Source organism: Terrapene carolina, unplaced genomic scaffold (genome assembly GCF_002925995.2).
Source record: "Terrapene carolina triunguis isolate 2854851 unplaced genomic scaffold, T_m_triunguis-2.0 Scaffold88, whole genome shotgun sequence".
Taxonomy (NCBI): Eukaryota; Metazoa; Chordata; order Testudines; family Emydidae; genus Terrapene; species Terrapene triunguis.
Window position 1 is genome coordinate 45,065,241 of NW_020664439.1, and position 22,270 is coordinate 45,087,510.

At 42.7% G+C, this 22,270-nt stretch overlaps 1 protein-coding gene across 3 annotated transcripts in view; it reads right to left on the reverse strand.

The window, feature by feature from the left end:
- Positions 1-22,270, reverse strand: part of DIS3L2 (DIS3 like 3'-5' exoribonuclease 2) — a 256,668-nt gene that overhangs the window by 223,037 nt on the left and 11,361 nt on the right. For all 3 annotated transcript variants that reach the window (XM_026650106.1, XM_026650109.1, XM_026650108.1), the window contains 2 exons: positions 8,297-8,455; positions 7,867-8,009 (listed from right to left, as the gene is read on the reverse strand). In XM_026650106.1, coding sequence (XP_026505891.1) covers positions 7,867-8,009; positions 8,297-8,455 — 302 coding nt within the window. The remainder of the gene's footprint in view (positions 1-7,866; positions 8,010-8,296; positions 8,456-22,270) is intronic.

The window sequence follows — 22,270 nt, forward strand, 5'->3', positions numbered from 1 at the left end:
ATCCCAGCCAGGGCTTTGTCAAGCCTGACCTTAAAAACCTCTAAGGAAGGAGATTCCACCACCTCCCTAGGGAACCCATTCCAGTGCTTCACCACCCTCCTAGTGAAAAAGTTTTTCTTAATATCCAACCTAAACCTCCCCCACTGCAACTTGAGACCATTGCTCCTTGTTCTGTCATCTGCCACCACTGAGAACAGCCGAGCTCCATCCTCTTTGGAACCCCCTTTCAGGTAGTTGAAAGCAGCTATCAAATCCCCCCCTCACTCTTCTCTTCTGCAGACTAAGCAATCCCAGTTCCCTCAGCCTCTCCTCATAAGTCATGTGCTCCAGCCCCCTAATCATTTTTGTTGCCCTCCGCTGGACTCTTTCCAATTTTTCCACATCCTTCTTGTAGTGTGGGGCCCAAAACTGGACACAGTACTCCAGATGAGTTAAGTAAACAAGTAGTGAGTTCAGGTCAGCCATTCAGCATTTCCTTGTTTTCCAGTTTTGTGCTGCAACCAAGATCAAATCCATTTGGAGTGTTTTTAAATATAGATGCATAAAATGTTACTCATTCCAATTGCAGATACGCTAGTGTGCCACCTTTTCCCATCGGCTGTTACACAACCCCCATCAAAACCAAATAAATGATGGTTCAATGAGCTCCTTATAAAGTCCTTTGCTGATGCTGTTCTTTAAGCAGCCAAGAAACCAGGCCCGCTTTCTTCCTTAGCCCCCACCTCCTCCTCAACAGCCACAATGCTTGTTCAGAAAGAAGAACAAATAGAACAGAACAGCCCCTGGTTTTGATGATGATGATGTTTTTTGCTCTGTTTTTTTGGGGGGTGAGACTGGTTTTGCTTTAAAAAGTTGTATCGTATATTTTGGGAGACAGCTTTGGGGGTGGATAGGGCAGGAAGGAGAAAGGTTTCTTCCAGCACTGGCTCCCGCCAGAGGGCCAAAACCTTATTGGACTCCAGCTGCGCTTTTGGACTGTTCGCTAACATGGATAGTAATAACTCTGTAGTAAGAAAAGTTTAAAAGGTGAATTGAAAGGATTTTCCAAAAACAAACAGTTGAGATCCAACATCAGTAACGGGTGTAGACATAGTTATTAACAAATAAATTTTAAATTAGAGAGGACATTCTTTTTCTGCTTCCCCATCATCCAGGATTAAGAGATAAAAAGGAAATTTGAACAGGGGATTACTGGTTATTTCAGAACACTGACATTTCAAGCCCAAGAGCATCCTGGGAATTGTAGTTTAGATGACTAATTAAAACATTTACTAACTTTTACTCTTCTAAAATGAGACAGTATTAACTACAGTTGCATTAATAAATTCCTTTTGCTTTTGATCTGAAACTTTAAAGCCTTTTTCATCCATGTATTTGGAATGTCTTCAATTACTTATATGAAATGTATTCCATCTGTGTTTAGCAATCATGGGACTCTCTCACTGGAACTGCTTCCTTATAAATTTGATGCAGCATATTATTTTTAATATATTCTGGGAAATGCTCTGAATATAGGAAAATAACCTCTTCACACATAAACGTTTTGCTGGCTTGAGGAGAAATTTGGTAGTTTGTGAAGTGGTTTTTTTTTGGGTTTGTTTGTTTGTTTGTTTGTTTGAAGTTTGAAAACACCAGCAGCACGAGGACAAATGGACTCCTCATTCTTCAGATCTTATTTGTGCACTTTGCAGCAAACTGTCTTATTTTAGGCCTTATTTTATTGTATGGTTAATATTGAGATTAATTACATCGCGTGCACCTCCCAGGACAGTGGCAAGAAAACAAAGTACTGTAAGCATGGAGAACACCCTTGGGGAGCAAATCAAAATTCTTCATGCATAGGCAAAATGAGATCTAGTGTGCTGTGTTTAGCCTCAAATCGGAATGGCACCCTGTGACTTTGCACTCTATATGATTTTATGAAAAATGCTAATGAGTGTGAATATAATGTAACTGGAATACGCTTCATGCAAAAGGTCTCTTGTAAGGTATCATTACAAAGCTTATAATCTACTGAGTGTGGTCATCCTATTTGTATGTATGTATCATTCTTGTATCTGAAACTAGAAATATGAAATATAACTCTGAGGGCCTATTGTAATTATGCAAAGTGTGGGCAATTAATGGTGGTTTGGAATCTTGATGGCTCCCATTAACCAGGACAATTGACTGTGGATGGTTCTGTTGGTTGCAGGCCTTCCTGTGAGTCAGACTGGGAGGAATGAAGGCTTGGGGTCTCACAGGACATGTGACCCTGTCATTTGATACTGAAATCCATCTTAAACCTGGTGCTTTTCCATTTAGAAGGGGGGTGGGGACCCAGAGAGACAAAAGAGTCGCACCTTGTGCCAAAGCTATATAAGGGGGGGGGGGGGGACAGAACAAAGGGGGCTGCAATCATGAGAAATCCCCTAGCTACCACCTGAGCTGGAACAAGGGCTGTACCAGGGGAAAGGATTGTGCCCAGACTAGGAAGGCATCCAGTCTGTGATAGAAGCTAGGTCTGTGTTTGTAGCCGGCAAGCGTGTCTGGCACAACCAGGCAGGGGTCTGGAGTCCCAAGCTGGCAGGGAAGGCAGGGACAGAAGTAGTCTTGGCACATCAGTTGGCAGCTCCCAAGGGGGTTTCTGTGATCCAACCCATCACACGCCCATTTAAATGATGGAAAATCCACGAAGGTCTTCTTTCCAGAGAGGCAGTCAGTCATCAAATCACCTGGCTTCTCGTTGGAGATAGGAAGCAGTTATTGGTAGTCATAAGAGGGAGAATAGCTTCTACAATGTGTCAGTCAATTCCTGTTCCCAGAATTTCACCAGCAATGCAGAAGCAAATGAGAAAGCATCCTACGTCACACAAGAACAACCCCTTTGGGTAGTTAGGGCCAGACTGTCAAAGAGTCACGTGCAAATATCCAATGTTCACATGAAAAATCAGGTTTTGCATACATGGCAAGTAAGGCACCTAACTAGCGGTGTGCACAAATGCCTAATTTGTGAGAGCATACTGAGTAGCAAAATGTCAAGCCATTTAAAATATAAACGCTTTACTTATATTATATAATTATGACAAGCATCAGAACTCTTATGTCAAGTAGCATTCAAATACTTTTTCTCTAGTTCTTTCCCTTAAGCAAGGAACTCCCAAAGTTTATCTTAGAAAGCAGATGGACCCTATTATCTGTGCCTATGAAAATCCTATTTACAATGTTGTACATTTCACGCTGTGATATCATATCTGGAACCAGCTACTCTCCCCATCTGCAACGAACAACTGTTCTCATATGTGTATTAGGGGCTGAAGCCCTGGCTGAACAGTCTCATGATGTCACACTAAAGCAGTATTATTTTACAGTAACTTGCAAACAATGGCTGCTATATTTATCAGTGTTTTTATGTCAGCAAAGCCAGCGTTTGGGGAGGAAAGGATTGCAGCAAGGCTTTTAAACATCTCCTCATAGTTCAGGTCGACCTCACACCCGCCAAAGAAAGTCCTTAAACTTATTAATTTTCCTAAGAGGTTACAAAACTCTGGATTTCCCAACTTTCTCACTTCTTCCAGAGAAGCAGGGCAACAGAAAAGATACTGAGACAACACTTCAAGCATCCCAAATCAAGCACTACACGTAGGCCACCCCAACATGGAGGCACAGATCAGCGTGTGTGGAAAGCACAGAGAAAAGTCAGTGTCCAAATATCTATCCACTGCCAAGGGCTGCTTAAAAAAACCTGCAACAAACCATATAAGGGAACCCCCAGTTTCATACTTGTAAAGAAACTGCTTGCAAAAGGAAAGGCATTTGGATAGCCAAATAAGGTTCAGTGTCTCTGTAAATCAGTGTGCTTTCTGAAGTTTACCCTGTCACCAGCCATCAGAGGTCTTGTTATACCTACAGTCTTTTCACCCATCCCTTGATCTGAAATGATGGCTAATGCATGGCAGGATGATGGAAGTTCCTTTGGCTCATGCTGTTTAACACACAACCTGGCTCTGACAAAACGGATATCTACTACCTTTCCATGGAGACGGTATCCAGTCTTGTTTAACTTGAGACCTGCATGGACGATTCCAATAACCCTGCCTTGGGTCTGTTTGCTCGTCAGGTACTCTTCTACACATGGAGACCGGGGAAGGGGAAAATGTATGAACCTTAAGCATCTGATCCCAGAAGTCCATTCTCGTGGCTGGATTTGAGTGTGTCCCATGATCAAGTGGAATTCTGTAGGGCACAGCTCATCATGCTATTTATTGAACTTCCTACTTAAGCAAACTGTGTATCAAACCTAGCATCAGGAGTCACTGAGACATCAAGTCGTGACTGATTTCAGCATCCATGAACAGAAATGCTTCTAGGTCTTAATGACTTGGAACTGTACAGCCGCTATGGAAGGCATAGGATTATCTGCAGGGGGTCTCCAATTCATGCCAGGGGACACATGAGCTAGGATCTTCTGGAATATTTTGTTAAATTACATTGCCATGGACCAATCATCTTCTCCTCAAACTTGAGATCAGGGTGTTTCCTTGCCCCGTTGAGATGACAGACCTACTGTTACGTTCTACCCTCAGACATTCATGGACCCAATGAGATTCAAGAATGCTCTGGGAGATTCTACTACCCATCCACAGGTTCACATTGCTGATGGAAAAGAAATCTCTTGGCCACAGCCATTGACACTGGTACCTGGATGCCTTCTGTCACTACAGTCCTTAGGAAAGGTTATCATTGTGTGTTCTCTCAGGTTACCAGGGCGTTCTGATGTCCTGCTTGTAGGGACTGATGGAGTGACTCTTCAGGAGGTTATTTCCTTCCTCAGGGGTCTCAGAGAGCAGTGCTGAATATCTGTTCATCTCCCAAGACTCCTTACAAGGTCTCAGAGGGTTTTATTCCTTCACCCTTCCTGTTCAGTGTGTATTTAAAGCCACTGGGGGTTACTGATAAGACACTCGGGGAGAAAGGTTTTGGGCTGCAATGTCTGTGATCAGATACTCAGCTCTGTATCTCCTGCTCATCAACTCCAGATTCTACAGTTTCAATAGTTTCCCCTCAGACGGAGAATCAAATGATAGGAAAGTGGCTGTACCACAACCCTAACAAGACAAACATGAAGTTTTCTGTCAGAGAGAAACATGAGCTGGAGTGGAAGATTCATCATTTATAGAGGGTAGAGGCTTCTTGTGCTAGAATAATACAATCTGAGGTCCTCTGGGAGACATCACCTCACGAATTCTCAGGTACCAGCAGCAGCCTGGTAGTGCCTTGTATCCTCTGGAGCTGCATTGCATCTCTAAGGAAGATTTATGTCTGATCTCTGTGTTTATTACCACCTGGCTGTGTTACTGAAACATGTTCCAAGGAATATTCTTGAAGGCCACTCAGAAGCTCTGGTTGCTTCATTACATAGCTGCAGTGTGGAGGCCTTTTCTAATACAAGCACAGAACAGGGGGCTCCAATTCCTTCACTGGGTATTTGCTCCCAGGTGAGAGAGTCTGTAATTATTGGATTGGGAACCATTGTGAGGCTACAATGCCCCATATAATCCTTTTACAACAGCTAGAGTTGATCAGAAATTGGGCTTCAAAGAGAAACTAACTTACAGCCTTAACTATGGTATCCTTATCATGATTCCAAAAATGTTTCAATTAGAGCTGGATGAAAAGATTTGTAACAAGAATTCGACAAAATTGTTTGAAACCGCAAACATTTGTGAAACTGATTTAAAAAAAAAAATCTTTCCTATGAAACATTGGGACAGTGACAATGTTTCTGCATGAGTATTTGCATAATTTTTCATTTTGAGGTGGGTTGGTTGTCACTGGTCACATGATACTGGTTACAGATTCCTGATGGCTGAGCCTGCTCATGTGGTCAAAAGAGCCAGAAGTGACAGCAGGCCACCAGCCATTCCTAGCTGGATAACACCACTAGATCATGTGGTAGGGAAACTGCGTAGAAAGAGAGGACTTGCATGCTCTAGTCAGGTCTTCCTTACATTAGGACAGTTCATCCAAGCAGCCAAATTCTGACCTTTCAAGACATGGTGTCCTTACACCACGATGTTTATATGTCGTTTATATGGCTACCTTAATGCTGTGATTTCAATGGCTCTTTTTTAAATACAGTTGGAGTCGGTCTACAGGTCATAAATATCATGGTGTGGCTACACCGGTGAGGTTTTGGTGGGAAACAGGCTGGTTTATCTGCTACCAAATTATTATTATGCCCTCAGTCACCAATTTGCTTGCTGCACTACAGCTGACCAAAATTCTGGTGAAAAGTCAGACCTTTGACTCAAGGGTGCAAAATCTGGTATATGTGCCAATGCAGTTTTTGAAGCAGAACTGGAGTGCCTATTAGGTTGGTCAAAACTTGGGATTTGCAGGAAATTAACAGGAAATTTCAATATTTCAAAATCTGGTTTTGGTCGGATTCAAATTGAAACCAAATTTTTCAAAATTTCTCATGAACCAAAACTCCCCAAAAAAATCATTTTGCAAACACTGACACAGTTCTGGTGACCAAAACTGACATGATCAATTTCAGTGGTGAAACTGAAGGATCAAGAATCATGTCAATTACATTCTGCAGCTGCCAGAGCTCCCAAGTCTGCAGTTCAAGGCAACCCAGACTCCCAGGTCAGCTGGCCCTGCATGTTGCCTGCAAGCTGCTCATCCACACAGTGGCGCTGCCCCAGAACCACAGACCCTGGAGCCCCAGCCTCTCCAGCAGCCGGCCAGGAAGCCAAGCAGATTTCTGACAGGACGCTGCCTATGAGTCAACAAAAGTTCGTCAAACCTGAGGAGATGTTTTCGCAAAGCATGTCACAGTCAACAAATCAGCATTGTCCAACAAAACTGTTTTGCTGGAAAACTTCCAACCAGCTCTAAATGCATACAGCACTGGTCTTTCGGATGCATAACCACACATCTGTGACTTTCCGTGTGTGTGTTTCTCTTTCCTCTGGATTTTATACCTTTGATCGGTAGAATGTACGGCTCTATCAAGTATTGCTTATTGATCATATGGGCAGGCACACAATCCTTAGAGCAGAAGTCCCCAAACTGTGGGTTGCATCCTCATAGGGGGGCAAAGGGAACATTCAGGGGGCAGCAGGCCCAGGTCAGGCACCATAGGGGGCAGGGAGGGAGCGCCACCCAGCCCCACCCCAAGCTCCGCCCCTGGCCCCGTCCCCAGCCTCAGCGCGGCTCTGTACTTGGCCTGGGGCCCAACTGCCGAGGCTGGGGAGGGAGCCGAGCCACACTGCTCGCCAGCCCCCCCACGGCCTGGTGCAGTTCCGTTCCCACCCCTGGCCCCACTCCCAACCCTAAACCCACCCCCAGCTGCGGCCCAGCCTCAGTCTCCTTACCCCTGTCCGTGCCCCCCACACCCCAGCCCCGCTCCTGGCCTCAGAGGGGGCAGGGGGCACACACAGGGGCAAGGGGGGGGAAGCACGACTCTAAAAAGTTTGGGGACCACTGCTTTAGTGTGAATGTCTGTGAAGGCAACATCATGAAGGAGAATCAAAGATACGGCATCACCCTCTGCTCTTTCCGTTTCACTAGCTCAGTTTTGGCTTATAATACTTTGCAGTGCGGCAGGGATGCTACCTGGCCCTCGGCACACTGTGCGTCACCTCCAGCTTCACCTTCCACTTCTCTTGAGCACACGCACACATGGGAACAGCTGAGACACAGACGGGGGAAGAATGCCTCTGAGAAACTAGAAGAGACCCCCCCCATCCCCATAAAAATCTCCAAATAATATATAAATTCATTGTACTGAAAACGGCCAACATATTATTTGAACATCTGTTATTTTCACCGGCTTATCTATATCGCAAGAGCAACAGCATTTTATGTTCTGGGCACCTGGATAAGCTCTCCCCTTTTCAATCCTGCTGCAACATCTTCCATTGACATGTAGGCTTCAAATACGTTCTTCTTCCTCCCTCTTGTGGGTTTATTCCGATTCTTTCTATCGCCTGATGTGGAGACAGCAGCATGGGACTCTCCTGCAAATACAAATCCGCAAACTGTTACCTTTCTAACCCAAGTCTGGATGTATATTTTAACAGCAGTTACAGGGAGGCTTTGTACTGTACTCAAGATTGAATCTTTGAGAGCAGCTTGCCTAGAATACCGACACATTACAACAAAATACCACAAGACTTGAGGTATCTTACACATAATCAACAGTCTTTTACAGCTCCACTTCACCCCAGCCGGTCCTTTAACAGTGCCTGAGCATGCATTTCAAAGCAGCTTGTTTCTGAAGTGTGTGCCCACTTTGTTTTAATACCTCTGGGAGTTCCCAGTTTTCTAGGGTTTATTCTGCAGTCTGAATTGTTCATTGTTTCTGCCTGTGCTTCGGAGAGCTGCCTCTTCCTATCAAAATTCTGGGGAGCTCTGGTTGATTCTGAGTTGTTTCTGGTTCTTGCAAAGCTTCTCTTGTCTCCACCTGGAATCAAACACAAGTTTGTAATAAAAGAAAATAATAAAGTGACCCACCTTTGTTGTACTCATGTTCTCAGAGAATCGGAGTAAACGTCACACTTATGTGCTATGGTCTCTCCCCCAAAGAAAAGTCATCTCATCACTAGGTCTTTCTTTCAGGAGAAAATTTGCAATACAATCTTGGCCCTTCATAACTCTTAACTCCACCATTAACTTATTTTACTACAAACTAAACTCTAGAAATTCCTAAACAAAAGCTTGGATAGAGTCTTTCCCAAATCCTGTGAAATTCTTTAGAATGTATAAAAGGCGAGATGGTTCAAACGTTTTCAAAGTCTAACCTCACACCCCCCACCACCACCACCTCTGCTCATCAAACTCCCAGCTAGTGATGAAATGTAAATTCACTCAGAATTGCATTAAAAATATAAAGAGAGTAGAATTACAAAAAAAATTAAAACACTTTGGGATAATTAAGTTCTGTAGCTACCAAAGGAAGTGTGCTGAAGAACTGACTGAGGTGTCTGTACAATTACATACACTGACAATGCAAAGTACTGCCAGGCCCCACATGTCCAGTTTGCTCAGAACAGGCCATAATCATGAGGCAACATTCTACAACAAGACTCACCCTTTCCTTTCCTGCCGTCACCTCAGACCATCCCTACAGCCCGGAGAGCAAGCAGCAGCTTCCAAAGCCTATGCCAATACTGTTTCATGGATCAGCAGATTGGAATGTGAGGCAATGCAGCTGCCCCCTTTGCACTCCACCTGGATATTGAATATGTCATCACAGCTTTGCCTTCCAGACTGTACTGGCTACAGGCCCAGGATCCAAACCTGTACCTGCAAGTTTGAAATGTATGGTGGCCAACTTATTTTGTTAACAGTCTATCCAAGGTACAGTACAGTTATATTGTGTCTGGTATGTCTAATAAACAAAACCCCAAAATGCTTTACGGTGTTAAATAATAGCAGAGGGAAGAGAGATAAGAGGTATAGGCAAGACAGAAAAAAATATTTGTTCGGTGGTGATTTTAATGAGATGGTGAGATACAGAGAGGCTGTTCCTCTGCACCTGCTGCTGACTGGAAGAAGCTCCCACATCAAAAGTGACCAAATGGTGAGGAGCAAGGCTCCTGCTAGTTGAGGAGAGAGAAAGACAGACCACCTCTGAGGCTGGCTCAGGCATGTCCATGGAGAGTTTAAGTACAAGGGCAATAATCATGAATTAGATCCCAAAGTGAACAGGGAATTTGTGGAGTAACAAAAATGATTAAAAGTCTAGAAAAGATGACCTCTGAAGAAAGATTGCAAAAATTAGGTTTGTTAAATCTGGAGAAGTGAAGACAGAGTGGGAATATGATAACAGTTTTCAAGTACATAAAAGGTTGTTACAAGGAGGAGGGTGAATAATTGCTCTCCTTAATCTCTGAGGATAGGAAAAGAAGCAATGGGCTTAAATTGCAGTAAGGGCGGTTTAGGTTGGACATTAAGAAAAAAAACTTCCTGTCAGGGTAGTTAAGCACTGAAACAAATTGTCTAGGGAGGTTGTGGAATCTCCCTCATTGTCTAACCTCCTCTTAAAAATCTCCAATCACCTGTCAGGGATGGTCTAGATAATACTTAGTCCTGCCTTGAGTGCAGGGGACTGGACTAGATGACCTCTCAAGGTCCCTTCCAGTCCAACACTTCTGTGATTCTATGGTTTTGTTTCTTTGTATGGCAAAGCAAGAGGCTGCAATCTGCACACACTTAAGTCTGGAGAGCATGGTTTGGGGACACAACAGGAAAAGGAGCTGCAATTGTAATGGGGAAAGAATGAAGCCATGGATGAAGATTTCAACAGAGGAGCAACAGAGCTAATATTGTATATGGGTCACATTATGGGGTGATAAAATAAGCAGGTTTGCAAATGCATAACAGCTGTGGAGGAAAGGAGGAGAAGAATTCAAGGTTGAGATAGATACCAAGCTGAGGGGCACCTGTGCTTGAGGATATGCCTCTTGCCCAGAAGAAGTGCTTCAGAGACATTTAGCTGAAGGGATTTGGAATGAAGTCACAAGCTTGCTTTGCCAAAACAGGTACAGAGGGTAGAAAGGGATGAGTTAACAGGGGTGCTCAGATATACACCACTGAATACCAGCAACGAAGCATTAGTTGAGGTTAAAGGCAGAGAGGGAGTAAACAAATGGCATAAATCAAGAACTGAATCATGAGAGACTCCATAAAGGAGATATCTGGGTGCAAACGGTGAGTGGAACCATGACTCAGGGAGCCAGAGATAACTGCATAGGCACGGGAGTAGTTCCCAGAGGATGGAAAGGTCAGTGCTGCAAGACAAACCAAGATAGAGAAATCAGAGAGAAGAAGGTGGTTGATTACACAGACAGCAATTTCTGGGATACAGCCAGAAACCTAGATAGAAATCTGTCCTGGATAATGTGAGGGCAACGAAGGGGCAACTTTCTGAAGCACTTTGCTGTTTGGCTTTTCCGATCAGTGTCAAGGGCAGCTTTATTTTTTACAGGTGTTTATGAAGTGGCTAATCAGAGTGATATATTTTAGAAAGTAGAGGAATTATGGACAACGGAGGAAATACAGAGCATAAGGGTGGCAAGAAAAGACCAAATGCTACAACAGGGAAGGGATTTACAGGAAGAAGGGACTAGATGAATATAAGGAAGGCGCCAGGGGCGAGCATGGAACTGGAGAATGAATCAATGAGGGCGCTATTGGGAAGTCAAGATATTGCTGTGGATTAAGGAACCTTGAATAAAAAGGAAGAAAAATCTTCACACTTAACCAAGGAAGAGCGGGGAGGGGAGAGAAACTAAGGGTATGGAAAAAGCAATAAGGATTTTGGAAAATGAGGAAGGAATCAAAATTAGACATACAGGCGTGCATGACCACCTGCCACACTCACCAATGGGTTAGTGCAGTTCAACATCCTTTGCCATTATAGCTAAAAACAGCAATTCACAGCAACAAACTCCTGAGAGCCAGCCTTCCTTATAGAGCAGAAGGGTGGCAGATAGGCACTCACAGGCTACAGAAACTTAAAAGGCTTAAATATAGCGGTTTGCTCTCCTGTGGTCCTCAGCATTCACTTGGACTCAGATAAGAATATAGAATCCTATGACAAAATGGGCCACTCAAAAGTCGTGACATATCATTCAGCATAGCTGGCAAACAAGCTATTTTACATAACCATTTTCTGTAAGTATTTTGTAAAGGTGACACTACAGGCCATAAAACTTAGTTTTAAAACAAGAGATGTCTGTTTTAATCCACATGATTGGAAGCTATCAAATTACACATCAATTGTATCCAAATATAAGCAGACTCACAGAAGTCTTAGTTTTTCTTTGGGCTGCATTTGTATGATTTGTAAAGTACATGAAGTCCTTTAGGATAAAGAGTACTCTATAAATGTAATGTAAAATGAGCATGTTTATCTCTTCGGGCTGGTCTACACACAAACTTGCATAGAAATAACCTGAGACTAAGGAAATTCAATCTACTTTTCTTAACGAAGAGATGGTCAAGAAGTGACTTGATCTCAGTCTATAAGAACATTCCTAGGGAAAAGATTTGGGATCGTAAAAAGGGTTCTCTAGACTAAACAGACAAGGGCATAACAAAATCCAGTGGCTGGAAGCTGAAGATAGACAAATCCATACTAGAAATAAGGCACTTTAACTTAAAAAAAAAAAAAAATCATTAATCATTGGAACAACTTACTGAGGGGAAGTGATGGATTGTCCACCACTTGAAGTCTTTTAAATCAAGATTGGACATCTCTTACAAAAATATATGCTCTAGCTCAACCAGAAGTTATTAGCTTGATGCAGAAATCATTGATGAAATTCTATGGATAATATTATGCAGAAGGTCAGACTAGATTATCATAATGGTTCTTTCTGGCCTTACAACCAATGAAAATATTAATCTTTTGTTATTTTGGTACAAACCTTACTTCAAAATAAAAGCATCCTATTTTGATTTACCAATTACACAAAACCAAAATAAGAGACTTATTCCGTCCACACACAGGCTTGCACCAAACTAACAAAAGGTGTTAAGTAAAAATGATGTAGCCACTTCTGTGCAAGTCTGGTTAGTATCTACCTTACAACAGCAACTTCACATTTTCTTTCTGGACTGAAGATCCATTGAGACTAATTTATCAGTTGAGATGGGCCGTTTTAAATACCTGTGCACAAATGCAAGGAGCATGAGCAAAGACAGCCATTAACAGCACACACAACACTACTCAACAGTTTAGGTTTTAAAGACCATTGTATCCAATTAAAACTGTAAGAGCTATTCAGAGAGGCAAAATATAATTATCTAAATTGGAAGCTAGCCAGGCCACTAGGGTTAACACTCTTAGCTTATAAAAAGCACCATATGATTTTTAATTCATATGAAGTGATCAGGACAGCTAAGTTTAAGAGTCATGGAAAAGATGGCATCTATATCCACCTAGTGCCCTTTAACACCTTGTTAGACTAACTCACTACCAACGCCGAAGGAAAGCCTAACCTGCTAAATCACCAACAGCATGTGCGTATTCCTTGGAGACCTGCTATCCAGGAATTAACACAACCCTGCTTCACTGGTCAGATCTGACCAGATCACAGCATAAGGTCATCTGACGGTAAGACCCCTCTTTCCTTTTCAAAGTCTATCAGCCAAAATCGCCGCCTGTCTCTGAACTTTCAGCTTTGTTTACATTGCAGTTATTTACATTTTTAACTCAATTCTCCTAGTGTGAGCAGAACCTTCTGAGATCATAACAACTGCATGGTTAGCAGGTAAAACTCCCAAGGAATTCACCCCTACCGTCTGCTATCTCAATATTAAGTTGTTCCTTTCAGATTTTTAAACAGTTTGATGTTGAAACACTTGAAAGGAACAATGTGCTCTATTGTTCAATTACTTTTCTAATAGAATTCCTCCATTTATTACTTAGTGTTGCTGGTCCATGACTAGATAACCCCCTCTCTTCTGGCAAGTCTACACTTAAAATGCTACATCAGCACAGATGCACCGATGCAGCTGTGCCGCTGTAGTGCTATAAGAAAAACGCTCCAAGCCGATGGTAGAGCACTCTCCTACCAGTGTACTTCATCCACCTACCCAACAGGTGGTAGCTATGTCAGTGGGAGAAGCTCTCCTGCCGACATAGCACTGTCTACACGGGGGATTAGGTCAATATAACTACGTTGCTCAGGGATGTGGATTTTTCACACCCCTGAGCGACATAGTTATGCTGATATAGATCTGTAGTATAGACCAGACCGGTCCATTTCCTCCACTCTTAGCAGGAGGGTTTTCATTGTTCCCAGTATTAGATCATAATCTAGCTCTCCACAGGGATGCTTTCAAAATGCCTCCACTTTCCCACTTAATATAAGCATGAAATGAAATGGAAGCAGCACCAAAGAAGTGATAAAATGCAGAACTATTTATCAGCTAATGAGACTCTTTCAACACACGGTTACTAAATATCTGTCCATATTTCTACACTATTTCACTTTATTTCCAAAAGATTTGGATGGTTTAAACCTCTATGCCTCTAATCCTTCCAAAAGACTCCCTGACCTTTAATTCTTGAAGTCAACCCAACTACGTGCTCAACAGAACATTGGGATAATACGTCCATAAGCTAGAGGGCACGTCAACTACCATGCAAAAGAGAATCCAATATTCAGAACCATTAATCAGGACTCAGCCAACCAAAGACAAATCACCATTCAATGAGACCCAATCTGGCACCATAAACCTGAGTATCCCTTAGCCTCCCATTAAAGTTATGATTAAGTTGGTGCTAGGTACGGCAAGAAACAGGTCTAACCAGCCTATATTCATTCTCAGCTGTAGTAGTGAGGTATGACCTGAGGAGATCAAGGTCCTACCAAAAGACAGATTAAGGTCCAGATCAAAACAGAGCCCTGCACGCTGGGGCCCGCCCTCCAGAGACACCATCTCACTACAGAAAGGGTGAGCAGAGACAATCTGCTCTGTTCTATGCAAGTGAGGTTGGTCCTCTAGCTCCTGGCAAGAAGACAATGAAGCCCTCAGGTGGACCTCAAATATTCTATTGTTTATTGTGGAGCCTATGATCACCCTTTCCAAAAAAAAAAAAAAAAACCCTGCACACCCACCACAACTGAGCACCATTCTGCCAACTGGAGCCTAGTTGCACTTTTCTATAATCACAACACTAAGGCCAAGCTACACTAGACATTTTTTCTGGTATAGCAATGTCAGTGGTTGATAGTTTTAATATTTTTTTTTCAGCTTTTCTGTACTAGCATAAGCCCTTATGTAGACACAGTTATAGCTATATAAAAGTGCTTGTGCTGGTATAATTTATTTCCCTCACTGAACCAGTATAAGCTACAATGGCTAACGCACTCTTTGACCAGTATAAGTTCTGTCTATACTAAGAAAATTTTGCAAGTCTAGCTATGCTGGTAACAAGTACAGACTAGGCTTAAACGTTCAGCCATCACGAGTGCCTTTTCTGTGCTCTGCTGTTTTCTGCCAGTAGCTATATCCGAGTGTTATGCTGAGGACATATTATTCCCTGCTGCTTTGCCCTCATTTAGCATAAAGCAATATTTCCTAATACTCAATTATACCACCTACCTGAGCTGTTCTTTGGAACATTCATCTATCCAAGAGACAATCAGCAACAACCCCCATTTCTCGGATTCCATTTCATGTGAAAACTATGCCTGACTCCTGTGGTTTTTCCCACCAATTCTCCCAGGCTATGCTAATGTTTAAGGGTCAGCCACATGCACCACACAGATTATGCTGGTCACATATAACATATGCCTCTGGCTTTTTTTATATCGCACATCACGCAGTAGTATCCAAGTCCCTTTCCAATTCCATTCGCTTAAACAAAATGACAATTTAAAAGCCACCTTGATATTTTCTCATGCTCCCGGGAGACTCTAAGCTCTTTAATATTTTACCACTTGTAAAAAGGTGAGGTATATAAAATTTGCTACACAATTTTTAAATCTCTGTTTTACCAATGGCTTCCAATATCAGACATATTACATAATAAAGTTACCAACTCTCAGTCTCACAGCACTTTAGTTACTACAATAGTATCTGGCATCGAATCACTACATCAAGCTGTACAATGGGCAAGGCCAGCAAACACCAATAAAGTGATCTCAAATGGGAGTTATGTCAGTACAAACATTGATTCTAGACAGGTCAAAAGTGACTTTAGCTATTTATGTTTTGCAAAATATTTTAAGGATTTAAGATGATTAAATATCTTGCTAAGGGTAACAGCCAAGTACTTTTTTTTGTTTTTTAAAGAAAAGGGGAAAAAAACACAGGCAGCTGTTGGTTAAGCTGTTGAGAGAGTAAAAGTTCTGTACCAGGAGAAAAAAATAATGATCATGAGCCATGTCAAAAAGAATTCTGCATTAGTCAGTCACACAGTGACAGAGGCGTTTTTAAAGTCACCTACCACATTCCCTGTAAATTCAGCTCCATTGCCTTAAAGACCACTGTGCTTTAGCATTGCTTTCAGCACTGATTTAAGAGTACAGAACTCTTGGTAATGGTCTTGATAAAGAAATATACCAACAAACTTTACCATACCCTGAAGCAAGTGGATTAAACACAACATCTCAATAATGCAGAACACAAGGTAGCAGGAGGAGAAGAGGATTTCATATGAACACAGGAGTTCATTCCATGTATATCACTGGAAGGGAAAGACTTGAGAAGTGCATAAATTTAGTAAAATATGATTATGGTAAAGACAGACTTTCTGGAGGCAGAATCTAGTAGGTGAAATCGTAGCCATCCAAGTCATGATCTTCTAGGTGAGAGCCTGATTGAGAGAGATCTCAATTTATTTACCACTAGCACAAAGCCTCTTCACAAATTAAATGTAGGGAGGAACTCCCAAACTGGAATTTCTACAACACATTCCTTGCTGCACAAAGAGACTTGTGACCTGGGTAACTTCTTCCTATAATCCATTTAGGATTATATTATAGGGTTAAGGAGAAATTTGAACTGTTAAATTGTGAACCTTCCAAAAAGCTTGCAAGTATGAAAAATGTGTACATGTAAGGTTATTCACAGGTTTTGAAATTATCCTAATGTAATTTAAAAGTAGGAGAAACTTTAAGGGAAGGGAATGCAATTGGAGGGGAAACACAGAAAGGCTCTGTCATGTACATCGGTAAACCAGACAGTCTCTACGCAAAAGAATAAATGGACACAAAATCAGACATCAAGAATTGTAACGTTCAATAACCAGTAGGAGAACACTTCAATCTCCCTGGACACTCAATAACAGACTTAAAAGTCGCCATTCTTCAACAACAAAAAACTTCAAAAACAGACTTTAATGAGAAACTGCAGATCTGGAATTAATTTGCAAATTTGACACCATCAAATTAGGCCTGAATAAAGACTGGGAGTGATTGGGTCACGACAAAAAAATAATTTTCCCTCTGTTGATATTCACACCTTCTTGTCAACTGTTGGGAATGGGCCACATCCACCCTAATTGAATTGGCCTCGTTAGCACTGATCCCCCACTTGGTAAGGCAACTCCCATCTTTTCACGTGCTGTATATTTATACCTGCTTACTGTATTTTCCACTCCATGCATCTGATGAAGTGGGTTATATCCCACAAAAGCTTATGCCCAAATAAATGTGTTAGTCTCTAAGGTGCCTCAAGGACTCCTCGTTGTTTTTACTGATACAGACTAACACCCCTCTGAAACCTATGAAAAGGCATGTTGCATGACAATATTTTGGATTTTTTTTTATAGAGAAAAGAGGAAACCCTGCTGGAAGATAATTAAATTTAAGCTTAAATATGCTAACAGCCACTTGAAGAAGAAGAACAATGCAGACCTTCAGCTACATGCATTGAATCAGCCCATACTTAAGCATTATGCAGAGGCACTGAACTGAGTGGGGACTAAAATTTATCTGCCAAAACTAGTTCCCCTGACAGCCAATTTCCACTTATTGACCGACTGTGATGGGCTACTAGGACACAGCCACAGCACAAATGTGAACACTGTCTAAACCAATGGAAAGTTCACGTGAATAAGATGAGGAGATAATACTTAAACTCTAAGGCTCTGTCCATACAACTTTTAATCATAATATCGTAACTCAGCAGCGGCACAGTCACCATCATTGGTTACAAGAGATGCAGTTCAGCTTGTGTCTACACAGCAGCTTCCCTGCCCTCATCACCATGTTTGTACAATAATACCTACAAGCGCAGTTAGGCAACTGGGTAGCACTGCATTCTGGGAAAAATCTGGAGCACTATCCCACTCTGCCGCAATAGGAAAGTGCCGGAAGAACATGCTTCCAATGCTTATGCATGCATGTGGGACAGTGCTCTGGTTTGTCCAGGAAGACTGGGCAAACAAGATTCACAAATATGGCTGGGGAGTCCCGTTCACATTGCTAAAAAGGGTTCTGAACCAGTTGGCTTCAGGAAAGCAGCCATGTACTTACTTAGACCTCTTGCAGGGGCAAAACTCTGTTGCTGCCTTGGTTCCTAAATGAGTTTTAACCATGTGGTGTATGACCACAAGCCACACTTAGAGCAGGCCATGCCACTATCACTAGTTACAAACTCACTAGCTGTAACATGGACAGGGCCTTTCCTCACTTTTTTAACATGCCAGGGAGATAGGAAGAATCACCATCTTCTAGGTGGGACTAGCAAAAAGGAGGTAAGTGACTTGCCCATGGCCACACAGGAAGTCAGTAGCAGAGCTAGATTCTTGCTCCCAGATCCATGCTCAGTTCAGTACATCACATTCTGGGGAGCATACGTTGTCTATAAATGATCCATTTCTGCAAGTCAGACCTAGACTAGGACATGTGTTGAAATTTATTGTCCCATCTATCCCTAGAGTTCAGTGCAGAAGTACCAGTAAAAGCGATCTCCCCTTTGCTCAGAGTGGCACTCTGAAAACTCAGGTGCTGAGCTATATTTTTCTCTACATATAGGATGTGATTTAGAAAATAAAGTTCATGTTGTAGGTCACCATCTTAAGTGACATCCCCAAAGCCTAACATATGCCCACGACATCCCACTCACTTATAAGGAGCACTGTTGCACATCCAGGACTTGTGCAAGATTTAGGCTTGAGTAATTCATGAACAGTAAAAATGGCAATTTAAATCCTAAACTGGCTGGTGTTATCGAGTGACTGAGCATCTGAGAGCGCCAAAGATCCCATTCCAGATACTGAATTAAGGTTTGGTGACGAAATTCAGTTAGTAGCAATAGGCTAAAAGTTTATCAAAATAGTTACCATGCTCCAGCTGAGTGGAGTAGGACTCTCTGTGAACTTGCTCCACCCTGCCTCTGACCTCCTAACCACCTACTCCGCCTGCTGACTCCACTCCTTCAGCTTGGACTCTTGACTAAAGATGTGGGTTACTGTTGCTTCTGCTACCCTATACTCCCCCTCTTTCCCTCTGACTCATCTTCTCAAGTTTCCTTCTTCTCTTTAGCTTAAGGCAGATGCACTGTGAAAAAGCTTGTGCAAAACTTCATGAAGGATACTATTTAAAAAATAAAACACTGTGGAAGTTCGCTCTTTGGTTTCTCAGGTTCTCAGCAGTTTGAGGGAAGTAAGCAGAGGGAGTAGCAGACAGAGACAGGAGGCCCTGAAGAGGAGAGGATCGTTAAAAGTTGGAGACGGAACACACAGGAGGGTTAGAATGGCTTGAGAGATGAGACAGGATTTCACATTAGGCTTGTAACAGGCCAGGCCCCATGTATTCTACGGCTGCTGAATTAAACCACTTGGTGCAGAATTGTGCTCCAGAATCTACCCTTTCAATTAATATATATATATATATGTTTCTAGTCCTTAGGGTTATGGGGGGGGGAGGAGAGGGGAGGACTCCTCACAAATGTGAACTGAATATAGTGTTGCCTGCCTGCATCTGCAGAGAGCCTGAAACAATAGCTCTGAGCAGCATGAACTGCCCAGTGCATCTCATAAGGACCCAGAGGTTCTCTGGCTGCATAATATGGCATTTGTCCAAGATGCCATGAAATGCAGCATTTCTGCCACATAATTCACTATTTTTCTACAACTAGGCACCCAACATTTTGTTTTCCATCCGGCTGCCCGGACCTGCCTGTAACTGTTTCTGTCTCTGAAGAGCTCCCCAGAAGGAGTTAACAAGATTACAGTGCATGCTCCCTGCACTGGTGTATGGAGCCAGGCAGCAGGGCATCAGGGGAACAAGAGCTGGAGTCCAGCTTGCAGAAATGATACAAGGGAGACAGATGTGTAGACTGGTGAGTTAGGCAGGCTGGAGAACAGCGTAGCAGTCAGAAGTTAAGCTGCTGAAGCCAGCTCTAAGTTTCCTCTCTTCCTTAGTACTCATGGGAAGAAGGAGATTCTCATCTGGGTCACCTGGACAACATTATGGGAGCCAAAATTTGGGAAATGGCTCTTGGGAGCCTAGAGAAAAAAAACACACACGCACACACACTCAGAAATCATCACGGCTGAACAATGACCCAAGTTTACATAAATGAGTATTTTCAACGATGAGCCATAGCTGTGGGTATTTGTGTGGGAGCAGCGGGAGTGCCAACAAAGCTACTTCATGGCAACAGAATAAATTAATATTACTGTGGAATTTAGGGGCTGCTGCCACAGAATTTGGTCCCATTGTGCCACAGAGTACGAGAGACTCTGGTAACAGAAACAGAAGAGAGTTATTCAATCACATACCACAATAACCCCTGCAAGAGCAGGATCTAATCTCCCCAAAAGAGCATGTCCTTCCTAGATATTAACACTGATACTACAGCAGATGTTAGCCAAAAACATTACGATTGCACAAGACTCAGGAATGCAACCTTCTCCTATCAAAAGAAGCATAGAAATTTATGTTTCATTTCTTAACCATTAGAAAGGAGCTTCCTATTTCTCATCTGTGCCTCAGACAGGGCTATAGTGTAAATCCACTTTCCCCCCTTTCCCATATCTTATTACAGAGATTAACGTCATCTGTAGAATAATAAATTGGATCTAGAGAAGAAGATTATTTGCACTTACAAGATTTCCACAGCAACTGGCATTCTCCATTCTACTGAAAAGACGCCGCAGCCTCCACTAGGTTACATGCTCATATTTACTGTTGCCAGGTAGATAACAGGGAGATAACAGCATTTCTGAAGTGCTGAAATCCGCCACATAAGAACTAGTAGGCTTTTTAAAGTTATCTTAAAGAAGTTCACCCTGACAGAAAAGCAGAGTTCATATGAATTTGTGGCTCTTTCTTTAGCAGCGCTTCCCTTATGAGGGACACAAGCAATATGAAAGCTACGATAGTATATGGAAATAGAGGCAAAAAACTGAAATTTCCCACCTCATCAGGATGTGCATTACTTGACTGTCTGCCTCCATTACTCATCCAGGAAAGTTGTCTGCCTGAGGTGTTCCAAGGCTACCACCCATCCTGCACCTTCTAACTCCACAATAAATAGCCCCAAAATTGTGTTCCGTCTGGAAAACGTAGAGACATCATCCAAAAACTTCTACTGAAATAGCACCTTCATCTAGATCAGTGTTTCCCAAACTTGGGATGCCGCTTGTGTAGGGAAAGCCCCTGGTGGGCCGGGCCGGTTTGTTTACCTGCTGCGTCCGCAGGTCCGGCCAATCGCGGCTCCCACTGGCCGCAGTTCGCCACTCCAGGCCAATGGGAGCTGCTGGAAGCAGCGGCCAGTACGTCCCTCAGCCCGCGCCACTTCCCGCAGCCCCCATTGGCCTGGAGCGGCGAACCGCGGCCAGTGGGAGCCGCGATCGGCCAGACCTGCAGATGCGGCAGGTAAACAAACCGGCCCGGCCCACCGGGGCTTTCCCTACACAAGCGGCATCCCAAGTTTGGGAAACACTGATCTAGATCTACTGCCTCCTGAAAATAAAAGTGTTAAACAATACCAGTAAATTTCACAGGCTGGGCAAATAAATGTCAAGGGACACGGATAGACAACAGATCTGCTGGGGAACTCACACAAAGGGTTTGTCTGGACTAGGAAATCTTTTTCTGTTTAAACAGGATTGAGGAGTCAAGTGAGCTGACATGACACTGACTGTGGCTTGTCCGTGTCCGCACTTGTCCATTACGGTTACCCAAGACTCAGGAATTCAACACCATGGTCAGCATTGTCCCAATTAGCTCAACTCCTCACAGTCACTTTTAAACGCAATCAAATTTTTCAGTGAAGACAAGCCCCAGGAGGTTACTTGCCAAAGTATGGTTTGTTCTCCTTCACGACATCGCCTCTACAGAACCATGCTGTGAGATTCTGTTCCCAACCCTGCAACAATGGAATCCATTTTAAATCATTAGCTGTTAGAGAAAACGTGCTATCCACTATGTTTCAGCCTCCTAGCACCAAGGGCATACCAGCCTCCAACCATCCTTCAATCTCTCTCTCACTCGAGGCATCTTTTAAACCTCCAGGCTAGCATGGAAGAGGGAGGTAGAGTGTAGATCTGTAAAGGCATTGTGCAGCGTCAGATGATGATTCATTTTTTTACTTGTGATTTGTGTCAAGCTCTATTTGGATGGAAATTAAAATTCATTTTAAAATGCACAAAAACTTCATTTAATTTTTTTCTGTTAAATGAAACTACTTCAAATGTGCTTGGATATGTAAGAATTTTTTTTTTATCAAAATATGTTTTGTGTTTAAAACTGATTGATTACACAAAGAATATATGATTTGAAGTTAGTAAACCCAAAGTATTGTT